The sequence below is a fragment of the Lepidochelys olivacea genome (genome assembly GCF_965140295.1).
Source record: "Lepidochelys olivacea isolate rLepOli2 genome assembly, chromosome: 5".
NCBI lineage: Eukaryota > Metazoa > Chordata > Testudines > Cheloniidae > Lepidochelys > Lepidochelys olivacea.
Window position 1 is genome coordinate 83899176 of NC_140415.1, and position 13043 is coordinate 83912218.

The 13043-nt window shown below is 45.2% G+C and overlaps 1 protein-coding gene across 1 annotated transcript; it reads right to left on the reverse strand.

Annotated features, from left to right (window-relative positions):
- Window positions 1–1090: 1090 nt before the first annotated feature.
- LOC311520580 (uncharacterized protein) lies at window positions 1091–2648 on the reverse strand (the record flags this gene model as incomplete). Its single annotated transcript, XM_084628136.1, has 2 exons — window positions 2221–2648; window positions 1091–1632 (listed from the first exon to the last, which is right to left on the reverse strand). The coding sequence occupies exons 1-2, from the start codon at window positions 2624–2626 to the stop codon at window positions 1091–1093; spliced, it is 948 nt and encodes a 315-aa protein (XP_084484262.1). The 5' UTR covers window positions 2627–2648.
- Between the last annotated feature and the right edge of the window lie 10395 nt (window positions 2649–13043).

Below are 13043 nucleotides of genomic sequence, written 5' to 3' on the forward strand. Positions count from 1 at the left end.
TCAGTTGGGAATCAATTTGGAGTGGGCAAATCTACTGTGGGGGCTGCTGTTATGCAAGTAGCTCACGCAATCAAAGATCTGCTGATATCAAGGGTAGTGACCCTGGGAAATGTGCAGGTCATAGTGGATGGCTTTGCTGCAATGGGATTCCCTAACTGTGGTGGGGCCATAGACGGAACCCATATCCCTATCTTGGCACCGGAGCACCAAGCCGCCGAGTACATAAACCGCAAGGGGTACTTTTCGATAGTGCTGCAAGCTCTGGTGGATCACAAGGGACGTTTCACCAACATCAATGTGGGATGGCCGGGAAAGGTGCATGATGCTCGCATCTTCAGGAACTCTGGTCTGTTTCAAAAGCTGCAGGAAGGGACTTTATTCCCAGACCAGAAAATAACTGTTGGGGATGTTGAAATGCCTATATGTATCCTTGGGGACCCAGCCTACCCCTTAATGCCATGGCTCATGAAGCCGTACACAGGCAGCCTGGACAGTAGTCAGGAGCTGTTCAACTACAGGCTGAGCAAGTGCAGAATGGTGGTAGAATGTGCATTTGGACGTTTAAAGGCGCGCTGGCGCAGTTTACTGACTCGCTTAGACCTCAGCGAAACCAGTATTCCCACTGTTATTACTGCTTGCTGTGTGCTCCACAATATCTGTGAGAGTAAGGGGGAGACGTTTATGGCGGGGTGGGAGGCTGAGGCAAATCGCCTAGCTGCTGGTTACGCGCAGCCAGACACCAGGGCGGTTAGAAGAGCACAGGAGGGCGCGGTACGCATCAGAGAAGCTTTGAAAACCAGTTTCATGACTGGCCAGGCTACGGTGTGAAAGTTCTGTTTGTTTCTCCTTGATGAAACCCCCCGCCCCTTGGTTCACTCTACTTCCCTGTAAGCTAACCACCCTCCCCTCCTCCCTTTAATCACCACTTGCAGAGGCAATAAAGTCATTGCTGCTTCACAGTCATGCATTCGTTATTCATTCATCACACAAATAGGGAGATGACTACCAAGGTATCCCAGGAGGGGTGGTGGAGGAGGGAAGGAAAATGCCACACAGCACTTTAAGCACAGCACTTTAAAAGTTTACAACTTTAAAATTTATTGAATGACAGCCTTCTTTTTTTTGGGCAATCTTCTGTGGTGGAGTGGCTGGTTGGCCGGAGGCCCCCACACCGCGTTCTTGGGCGTCTGGGTGTGGAGGCTATGGAACTTGGGGAGGAGGGCGGTTGGTTACAGAGGGGCAGCAGTGGCAGTCTGTGCTCCAGCTGCCTTTGCTGCAGCTCAACCATACACTGGAGCATTCTGGTTTGGTCCTGCAGCAGCCTCAGCATTGAATCCTGCCTCCTCTCATCACGCTGCTGCCACATTTGAGCTTCAGCCCTGTCTTCAGCCCGCCACTTACTCTCTTCAGCCCGCCACTTACTCTCTTCAGCCCTCCACCTCTCCTCCCGGTCATTTTGTGCTTTCCTGCACTCTGACATTATTTGCCTCCACGCATTCGTCTGTGCTCTGTCAGTGTGGGAGGACAGCATGAGCTCGGAGAACATTTCATCGCGAGTGCGTTTTTTTTTCTTTCTAAGCTTCACTAGCCTCTGGGAAGGAGAAGATCCTGTGATCATTGAAACACATGCAGCTGGTGGAGAAAAAAAAAGGGACAGCGGTATTTAAAAAGACACATTTTATAAAACAGTCGCTACACTCTTTCAGGGTAAACCTTGCTGTTAACATTACATACATAGCACATGTGCTTTCGTTACAAGGTCGCATTTTGCCTCCTCCCACCGCGTGACTACCCCCTCAATCTTCCCCCCTCCCTGTGGCTAACAGCGGGGAACATTTCTGTTCAGCCACAGGCAAACAGCCCAGCAGGAACGGGCACCTCTGAGTGTCCCCTGAAGAAAAGCACTCTATTTCAACCAGGTGACCATGAATTATATCTCACTCTCCTGAGGATAACACAGAGAGATAAAGAACGGATTTTGGTTGAATGCCAGCAAACATACACTGCAATGCTTTGTTCTACAGTGATTCCCGAGTACGTGTTACTGGCCTGGAGTGGTAAAGTGTCCTACCATGAAGGACGAAATAAGGCTGCCCTCCCCAGAAACCTTTTGCAAAGGCTTTAGGACTACATCTAGGAGACCCGCAAATGCCAGGGCAAAGTAATCCTTTCACATGCTTGCTTTTAAACCATGTATAGTATTTTAAAAGGTACACTCACCAGAGGTCCCTTCTCCGCCTGCTGGGTCCAGGAGGCAGCCTTGGGTGGGTTCGGGGGGTACTGGCTCCAGGTCCAGGGTGAGAAACAGTTCCTGGCTGTCGGGAAAACCGGTTTCTCCGCTTGCTTGCTGTGAGCTATCTACAACCTCCTCCTCATCATCATCTTCTTCGTCCCCAAAACCTGCTTCCGTATTGCCTCCATCTCCATTGAAGGAGTCAAACAACACGGCTGGGGTAGTGGTGGCTGAACCCCCTAAAATGGCATGCAGCTCATCATAGAAGCGGCATGTTTGGGGCTCTGACCCGGAGCGGCCATTTGCCTCTCTGGTTTTCTGGTAGGCTTGCCTCAGCTCCTTAAGTTTCACGCGGCACTGCTTCAGGTCCCTGTTATGGCCTCTGTCCTTCATGCCCTGGGAGATTTTGACAAATGTTTTGGCATTTTGAAACCGGGAATGGAGTTCTGATAGCACGGATTCCTCTCCCCAAACAGTGATCAGATCCCGTACCTCCCGTTTGGTCCATGCTGGAGCTCTTTTGTGATTCTGGGACTCCATCATGGTCACCTCTGCTGATGAGCTGTGCACTCACCTGCAGCTTGCCACGCTGGCCAAACAGGAAATGAGATTCAAAAGTTCGCGGTTCTTTTCCTGTCTACCTGGCCAGTGCATCTGAGTTGAGAGTGCTGTCCAGAGCGGTCAGAATGGAGCACTCTGGGATAGCTCCCGGAGGCCAATACCATCGAATTGTGTCCACAGTACCCCAAATTCGAGCTGGGAACGTCGATTTAAGCGCTGATCCACTTGTCAGGGGTGGAGCAAGGAAATCGATTTTAAGAGCCCTTTAAGTCGAAATAAAGGGCTTCACTGTGTGGACGGGTGCAGGTTTAAATCGATTTAACGTTGCTAAATTCGACCTAAAGTCCTAGTGTAGACCAGGGCTTAGTAACATCAGTGGAGCACATTCACACAATGCTCCTTGTGTCCACTGAGCGCGTCCACAGTCATTGCATCGGCAGAGAGAACGTTGCACCGTGTGTAGCTATCACTGTGCAACTCACCACCCTCTGTCACCCTGGGCCACTGGGACTTCCGAGAATGGATTGCAGTGAATCATGGGGAAGTGCTTGCTGTCCCATGATGCAGTTCTTTCCATCCCATCATTCCCTGGGCTTCATACTTCATTTGCTCCATTTTTCAACAGCCCTTGTAAACTATGCACCTGCCATCTCTGCCTGACAACATGGATCCTGAGCTGCTGATCATTCTGGTGATGAGCGTGATGAACACAATGCAGCTGGTCCTGCAGTATTACATGAGCTGTGAAACAGAGAGTGTATCGGTTATGCCTGCCCTGCTTTCTGCCATAGAAACAAATAATTCAAGATTGCTGCTGACATTCACAGAACAGCTTGCCATGGTGGAGCATCGGTACTGGGTTCGGGAAACAAGCACTGAGTGGTGGGATTGCATCATGATGCATGTATGGGATGACAAGCAGTGGCTGCAGAACTTTCGGATGCACAAATCCACCTTCCTGGAACTGTGTGTGGAGCTTGCCCCAGCATTGCGGCATAAGGACACCAGAATGAGAGCTGCCCTCACTGTGGAAAAGTGAGTCTGGCAACTCCAGACTGCTACTGGTCAGTCGTGAATCAGTGTGCAGTTCGAAAGTCCACTATGGGGTCTGCAGTGATGCAAGTGTGCAGGTCCTGCTACAAAGGACTGTCATTCTCGGTAATGTGCAGGAAATAATTGATGGCTTTGAGGCAATGGGATTCCCTAACTGTGGCAGGATGACAGATGGAACACATACCCCAGTTTTGGCCCCCAACCATCTTGCAATGGAGTACATCAACTCAAAGGGCTACTTGCCCATGGTCTAGCAGGCGCTGGTGGATCACCAGGGCCATTTCACTGGCATCAGTGCAGGGTGGTCAGGGAAGGTGCATAATGCATGCATTTTTCAGAACACTGGACTGTATAGAAAGTTGAACGCTCAGACTTTCTTTCCAGACCAGAAGATTCCAATGGGGGATGTGAAAATGCCCATAGGGACCTTGGAGACCCCGCAAACCCCTTACTCCCAGGGCTCATGAAGCCTTACACCAGAAACCAAGTCAGCAGCAAAGAGCGCTTCAACAACAGGCTTAGCAGGTACTGAACGATGGTCGAATGTGCCTTTGGCTAATTAAAAGGTCTCTGGCGCTGTCTTTTTGGCCAGTTAGACTTCAATGAGGAAAATATTCCAATGGCCATTGCAGCCTGCTGTACTCTCCATAATATTTGCTAATCGAAAGGGGAAAAGTTTTCCCCAGGGGTGGGCCGCTGATGGTGCTGAAGCTGACCGTCTGGTTGCTGATTTTAAGCAGCCAGATACAAGGGCAATTAGAGGGGCACAGTGGAAGGCTATATGAATCAGGGAGGCTTTGAAGGAGCATTTTGACAATGATTCCCAGTAATGTCTGTATTTGGTGCATTCAGCCAGGCAATATTTAGTTTCTGCCATGAAGTACGTGCTTCTTGAGTGTTAACTGTAAGGAGCAAATAGTCCTACCTACAGCCAATGTGTCTCAGTGTTAAGACTGAGCGATATATGTATGTATTTCACAAATTAAGACTCATTTTATTTCAAAGACTCAAGTTTAATAACAGGATCAAACACAAACTTGGTCAAACGAGGGGCATGACAAAGAAGAACAGTCTTGCGGTTAGGGCTCTCACAGCTGGGTGTAACTCCAACTTTCATTGGGAAACCAGTCCCCAGGAGTGGAGCACACGGGGTACTGTGAGGACCAGGTATACACAAGGAATGCCCTGGGGGAATTTGGGGAGAGCATGGACTGCAGTTCTGTAGTGACTGGAGGCGAAGTCTGACACAGATTGCTGCAAATGCAGGCTAATGAGGGACTTCAATATCTCTGGTCCTCAAGAGCTTTATCATCCACTCCTTCCCCTCTGTCCTTTCCTGGCTATCCAGCCTCAGTCTTTTATTAATTCACACTTCCCTTAATTAATTCCCTTCACACTCTTGTTTCGCTCTGTACTGCATCTGTTGACTGCAGCACCTCGCAAAACAGCCTTACTCCCAGGGCCATCCCTAGCTATTCTGGAGCCCTACGCAGCCCCCACATGGGGTGTGTATGTGTGGGACCCCAGGCCTCTGCAGGGGGGGGTGGGGGTGGGGCAGTGGTGGGGCTGGCCCCAGGCCTCGGGGGCAGGCTGGCTTGGGAGGCAGGGGGGAACCACCCTGGCCCTGCTGCAGAGCTCAGGGAAGTGGGGGCGGGTGAGAAGAGGCAGGGCGGAGCAAGGGTGGGGGCCATGGGGAAGAGTTGGAGCAGGGGCTGGAGCAGCATGCAGCAGCGCAGGGCACCAGGAAATTTGATGCCCCAAATTTCCTGGTGCCCTACGCAGCTGTGTACTTTGTGTATGGGTAAGGATGGCCCTGCTTACTTCTCCTTGGTCGCCACCTTATCTGATAGAGGCACTCCGCCACTGTGGAGGAATGCATTCTCAAGGGCACATCTGCAGAAGGCAAAGAAACAATGAATAGAAACAGTGAGTGTGCTCACTGCTGTGAATCACAAAAGTTATACACACCTCTTTCTCACTGTCCCTTGGCTAGTACCAGGTTGTCGAGAGACCTAATTATGGTGAGTTCACAGGGAAGGAGGTGGTGGGCAAGAGGGAAAGGGCAGGAAGGGACAATGAGTAGTTTGTGAGGGGGAGTTAATAACCCGCTAGGGAGCCTATTGTGAATATTGGTACCCTTTTCCACTGGCTAGGGTAATAGAACCCAATATCTCACTACTAAGGGTAATCCAGCATGCAAGGGAGCATCTCCTACATGCGTGTGGCTTCAGACTGGCTCCATATGCTGCTCACCTGTGTGCTGCTCTGGTCCCTCCAGAAATAATTGCCGGATGACGCAGCAAAGTTTCCTACAGCAGGGGGAGAAACAGGCAGCTCTCCCACGGAACCTTCAGCAGAAGATTGCAGAATACCTACTGCAATGTTTCCTAGAGATCACTATGGGGGATTCCGAGACATCCCCATGTACATTAACAAACTTTTCTGCCATGGCCCCACTGTGTAGATGGACAGACTCTGTTGTTAATTTCTGTCCCTTATCTCTCCTCTACCATATAACAAAGTACATGAAAGCTCAGTTTCCTCTCACCGGGCAGTATCAAAGCAAAATGAGCACTTACCGGAGCTCCCCTCTCCGGAATCCTGTGTGCCAGAGCTGGGACTAGCTAGACTCCTCCAGAGTGGAAAAAAGAGGTCCTGACTCACCTCAACACCAGACAACCTTGCTGTGTGCTCCACATCATCCTCCAACTCCACCTCTTCATTCACCACTTCCTTATCAGGGTTGAGTCCACTGGCTCCTGCCTCCAGTCCCCCCGAAGTATCCATGGGGCTCTTGGCAGTGGAAGTGGGGTCGCTGGCATCTGCCGAGGATGGCATGCAGCTCCTCCTTTGGTGCCACATCAGAGCAACGGTTGGCCTCCCTTGTCTTCTGGCATGCCTGCCTCAGCTCTTTGATTTTATCACAACACTGTTGCATGTCCCTTTTGTGCCCCTTCTCCTGCATGCCATTAGCAATCAGCCCATAAGTATAAAAATTCCTATGGCTGGTGCAAAGCTGTGATTGCACAGCCTCCTCTCCCCAGACTCAGCAGATTAAACAGCTCTGGTGCGCTCCATGCAGGAGCGCGTCTACTGTGGAAAGCCGGCATAGTCAGCTGGGAAGTTGCTGTGTGAACTGTGCATGCCGAGCAAACAGGAAGAGGAATTTCAAAAATTCACGGGTTGCAGAGTAACAGACGTGTTAGTTTGTATCTGCAAAAAGAACAGGAGTACTTGTGGCACCTTGGAGACTAACAAATTTATTTGAGCATTAGCTTTCATGGGCTACAACCCTCTTCATCAGATGCATAGAATAGAACATATAGTAAGAAGATATAGATATATATACACATACAGGGAAGATGAAAAGGTGGAGTAAGAGGCTAGATGAGCTATTATCAGCAGGAGAAAAAAAAACTTTTGTAGTGATAATCAGGATGGCCCATTTAGACCGTTGACGAGAAGGTTGAGGATACTTAACATGGGGAAATAGATTCAATATGTGTAATGACCCAGCCACTCCCAGTCTCTATTCAAACCCAAGTTAATGGTATCCAGTTTGCATATTAATTCAAGCTCAGCAGTTTCTCGTTGGAGTCTATTTTTGAGGGCCTTTATATGGGGGAGGGGGGCATACTACCTTCAGGGCAGTAGAGTTCAAACCACTGACCAGAGCAGTCATGATGGCAGTCACCTCCTGGAGGCCAATTAGAGCGATATAACCAAGTAAGGTGTCTACACTTACGCTGCATCGCCCTAACTATGTTGCAAAAAGCTCTACGCCGCTTGTCAAGATGGTTTTATTATGTTGGCATAGCAGGGGAATTACATTGTCAGGAGGAGCATTTCAGTATGTATACCTCCACAGTTTTGTCGACGAAAGCTGACTTTTGTGGACAAAACTGTGGAGTATAGACAATGCCTTAGATGACAAAATGGCACTGGCAGCTGGTCTACATTAGCATTCCCATCACTGCTAGCACTGACTGGAGATTTTGAGAAAAATCTTAGCATTTTAGTCCTGCACATTGGTCGATCTTCCAACCACAAATCTAAACAAATGCACCACACTTCACTGAGATCAACAAACATAATCCATGCAGTGTTTCTAGGTGAAGTTGCTTTTGAGAGATGAAATGTTAAAAAATATTAGAAAACGTTCCAAAAGCTAAAACAAAAACAAAAAAACACAGTCCACTTAACCTTTTTAACCTTCATAGTTTCCAAAGCCCTGGTTTGATTTTTCTCACACTTTCCATAACATTCCTTGAATATAGGATCATTATATGCTCTTGTAAGGGAAATATGTGATTTAACCATAACTATGGAGAGAATTGTGGGAAAAATTCTGTTCTCAGACCAGTGTAAATTTTGAGTTACTTCAGTTATTTTAAGATGGTATAAAAGAGCAGAACTTGTCATACTCCTTCCATAATGGCTGCCTAGTAATAATATGTCCTGGGGCACTACAAAGAAAGGTCTGACCAAACAAATCAAAGAACCATGGGCTGACATTCTGTCCTTTACCTCATCCCAGCGTATGTAGGTATTTTGGAACATATATGTCCTAGGGGTACTGCTTTGCTTAGTTGTAAAGGGGTAAGATAAGGACAGAATTTCTGCCTCAGCTTTTAATTTCCTTGCTTTTCTATGTTTGTCAGACAGTGAATGTTATTTTAACAACGATGTTGTTAAACTTCCTTTTTTTATTTCACAGGATTAAAATGTCTTTAAGGAAAGAATATAAAAATAGACATAATTGACTAGATACAAAATGATAGATCAATATATTACATAAATACTTATTTAAGGCCCTGATCCTACAAAACTTACTCATGTATTTAACAGTAAGCTCTGTAAGTAGGCCCATTGATTTCATTGGAGTCCTTAGCCTCTGTTATTTGCTAGATATTAATAGCTCAAAGAAAGATGATAAACCAACATAATTTAAAAACATTATTCTAAATGTGCAGCAGCATTTTTTCAAATGTAATAAACAGACCTGGTTAAATAATTTTATCAAACTACTTATTTAATTTTGCAATAGTTTAAAAATAGTCAAAAATATTTCTCTAATTCACCCAGTTTTTATGAATAGTTGAATAATTCACTAATGTGGCTCTTGAACCTGCAACTGTGTTTGATGAAAAAGAGTCTTGCACCTCTTAAAAAGAAAAGGAGTACTTGTGGCACCTTAGAGACTAACCAATTTATTTGAGCATAAGCTTTCGTGAGCTTATGCTCAGATAAATTGGTTAGTCTCTAAGGTGCCACAAGTACTCCTTTTGTTTTTGTGAATACAGACTAACACGGCTGTTACTCTTGCACCTCTTAGTGGATCGTATTCCAGGATCAGGACTATGTTCACTGAATAATTTATTCAACATATTTCAGGAAGTTTTCCAAAAAAAATTTCATGATTATTAAAAATTATTCCTTCAGCGTTAGTAATAAATTTTTAAAATAATGTATCTGCTCCTATTTAACAAATGTTATCGCAAAGTAAATTTCCCTCAAAGGGAATAATCTCCTGAAAAGAGAAGATGATAATGGAAATGCTGACAGACTGTTACATATATATTGTATGCAATTATCATTAAACAAAGGAATATAGTTATCTAAATTTAAAAAGTCTAATTTAAAGCTGCAAAGATGATTAAGGAATTACAGTTCCTATTCCATCCTCAATTAATCCTATCAAAAGATTCAGCCTTTGGCTAATTTTTTAACTCAGCTATAAACCACTAAAAATATTAGGTATATAAAGAAAATAACAACTGATTCTTAACTAACACATTACAAATACATTACAAATACAACACTTAATGACTTACACACTATAAAGTCTTAGAAAGAGAACTGTCTATTTTTGTTAGAGAAATGAATTTTCTAAATTAAAAATTGCATCCATGAATGAAAATCGGAGTGACCGAGACACCTTTAGGTTCATTGTATGCTTTCCTATAATCAGACTCATATGGAGTCAATCACTGGATTCAGGTGTTTTGATGTGAGAAGGAGAAAAGTAATAACATTTTCCCTTTCTCAGAAAAAGGTGATGATAGGGTCACTTGATGGCTTAATAGAAAATTAATGAAATGACAGAGCTTTCTACCTCTCAGTCACTGCTCTGTTTCTAGTGCAATTGCCAGCGTCCTATAACTGCTATCATTTGTTTGATGATCCATAGGATTGTTTGATGATCTGTGAGCTGTCAGTCTCACTTCTCTTCCTACTGGAGAGGTGTCCACATAATAAAAACCAGCCCCACGACAATTGGTATTAACTGATTTTATAAGCCCCAATCTGGCAACTGGCTCTGCATAGGCAAACCCCTGTGCTTGCAAGAAGTACTTTGACTTCAGTGGGGCTCTGAGTGGACACAGAAGGTAACTCTATAGAGACAGTTGTAGGAATAGGAATGGGGCCATAGTTGGTAGTCTCAAGCAAAGAAATAAAGAACCATTTGGTGTGATGACAAGGCATACTGGATCAGATCTGTGATCCATCTAGTCCAATCTTCTGTCTCTACAGTGGCCACTACGAGATGCTTCAGAGGACAGTCCAAAAAATCCCACAGTAGGGAGATAGATGCTTGAGATTCTGCCCCTATGAAAGCCTTGTGTAATAGTTTGACATGGCTAAAACCCTGAAGCATGACATTTTATATCCCTTCCAAAACATCTTTTTAGCATTAATTATTATAACTCTGGAAACTCATGCTATCCATATAAATGTCCACTCTCTCTTTCAGTCTTATTGAAGTCCTAGCAGAAATGTCATCCTATGCCAGAGTTCCACAGTCACATTACATATTGTGTGAAGGATGGTCAGGTTGTCAGGCTACTAGCCTGCTACTTGAGTGAACTATTCCCTGCTATGTTAACCTTCCTCCATGACCTTCAGCAAGTCACTTAGACCCAGATCCTCAAAGGTATTTAGGCACCTAACTCCCATTGAACTCAATGGAAATCAGACACCTAAATACCTTTGAGGATCTGGGCCTTAATCTCTCAGTTCCTTATCAGTAAAATAGGAATAATTGTGCTTCCCTACCACAGAGGGGTGCTGTGAGGATAAATACATTAAAGATTGTGAGGTACTCAGCTACTACAGTAATGGGGGCTATATAAGTATGTAAACTAGAATTTATCAGTTTTGAATTTGTTACTTTTCAGCTTCAGCGTCCTTATTCTTGTAAAAAGAAAAGGAGTACTTGTGGCACCTTAGAGACTAACCAATTTATTTGAGCATAAGCTCACGAAAGCTTATGCTCAAATAAATTGGTTAGTCTCTAAGGTGCCACAAGTACTCCTTTTCTTTTTGCAAATACAGACTAACACGACTGCTACTCTGAAACCTTATTCTTGTAGTGTGAGATGAAGAAAAGATGCTTCCAGTCTACCTTCTCCATAATATTATTTTGTATGCTTTTATTATGTCTCTTCTTACTCATCTCCTTTCTCAGGTAAATAATAGTACTCTATTCAATCTCCCTCCGTATGAATTTTTCCATTTCTCGTACCAGTGCCATCGTCCACCTCTGAACCTCCTCTAATTCTGCAATGTCCTTTTTTAGATGGTGACCAAAACTGAACACTCTATTCCAAGTGAGGGTGAACCACTGATGTATATAATGGCATTATAATATTTCCTATACTCTATTATTTTCTCTCCCATTCTTAATATTTTGTTTGCTTTGTTTTCTACAACTGCACATTGAGCACAGCTCTACAGAGCCGTCTGATACTCAGGTTCTTTTCCTGAGTTGACACAGTTAATTTAGAATCCAGTAAATTGTCTGAGTAGTTTAATTTTTTCCCTTCAATGCTGATTACTTTACATTTAGGATTTACCAGCATCATGTTGCCTATTCACTTGGCTTGGTTAGGTGCCTCTAGAGCTTCTCAGAGTCTTTTCCGGCCTTGACTAACCTAAATAATTTTGTCTCATCTGCAAATTTTGCCACCTCATTGCTCAGCTCCTTTTGCAGGTTCTTAATGCATTAAATTTTCCTGTTAACAAAAAGTGCTAGAGTTCTTAGAACCAAGAATCACTTCCACTGGCATATGCTGCAAATGTTGGTAAACAGACTAAAAGGAATCTTTGATATCTATGGAGAAGTCAAAACAGTCCTGACTCCTGATATGAGTGGGTGTAATTCCTCTTGAAGTCAGCTGAGGAGCTGTGAATATTTTTCCAAGGCAGAATTTAACTCTGTGTCTGTAATTTTCAATGATCAAAAATACAGCAGGTGCTTCAACTCTGAGGTTCTTCCTCAGTACCCATCTGAATGTTCTCTCATGCTGAAACGAAAAGATGTATGCTCCAGATTTTTTTGTTGTTTTTATAAACAAAAGGAACTGATACACTCCTCCCAAATCAGTTCTGACAAATAAGTCTTAATTGTCTAGATGACCACAATTTCTTAGGAAATGGAAATTAAGTATAAGCAGAGTTAAACACTGGGTAGGGAGTAAAAAGCAGCTGTGCAACATAAATCTGTTAATTGGCTGGAAACTGATGACTTTCCAGTTACGAGTTTGAAAACTGAATGTTTTCTTCACCAAAAAAATAGCAAATTATACCATTTTCCATGTCATTTACAATCTGGTGGTTTTAGGATCCCTAGGGTTCTACTGACTCTGAAGACTTTTAACAACGTAATTTAAAATCTCATTAAAAATATTTTTCCCCCTCAGAAGCCCTGTTATGGGATACAAAACCTAAAGAGCCCAGCACAGAGCCCAGTTCTCAGCTACTCAGTGTCGGTTTGACAATGGCTCCAGTGGCTCCATGGAGCCAGGCCCATGCTCAGAAGGGGCCCTGGCCTGCTCGCTTGCACTGCGCCCCAAGACCCCTCTGGCTCCCCCCACCCACCACTTGCTCCTCTCGGGCTGCCCGCCAACTGGTCAAGGGCCCCATCCCCTGCTCCTCTCAGTCCCTGGCCGGACCCCAGTGTACCTCTGGCTCTGGACAGTCTCTGCTTCCCACCACCTGTGGGGCCCCACCTGTCTCCCCGGAGCTGAGCCTCCTGGGACTGGTATGTGTGTAGGTGGGGGAAACAGTGTGGAGGGCTTGGCTGGGCCCCTCCAGGCAAGTGCGTCTTGAGGGACCCCGTCCGGGACTAGCTCTGGCCTGGCTGATCGCACCACTCCCGAGGGACCAGAGCAATTCTTGGCCCTGGGACTGGCCC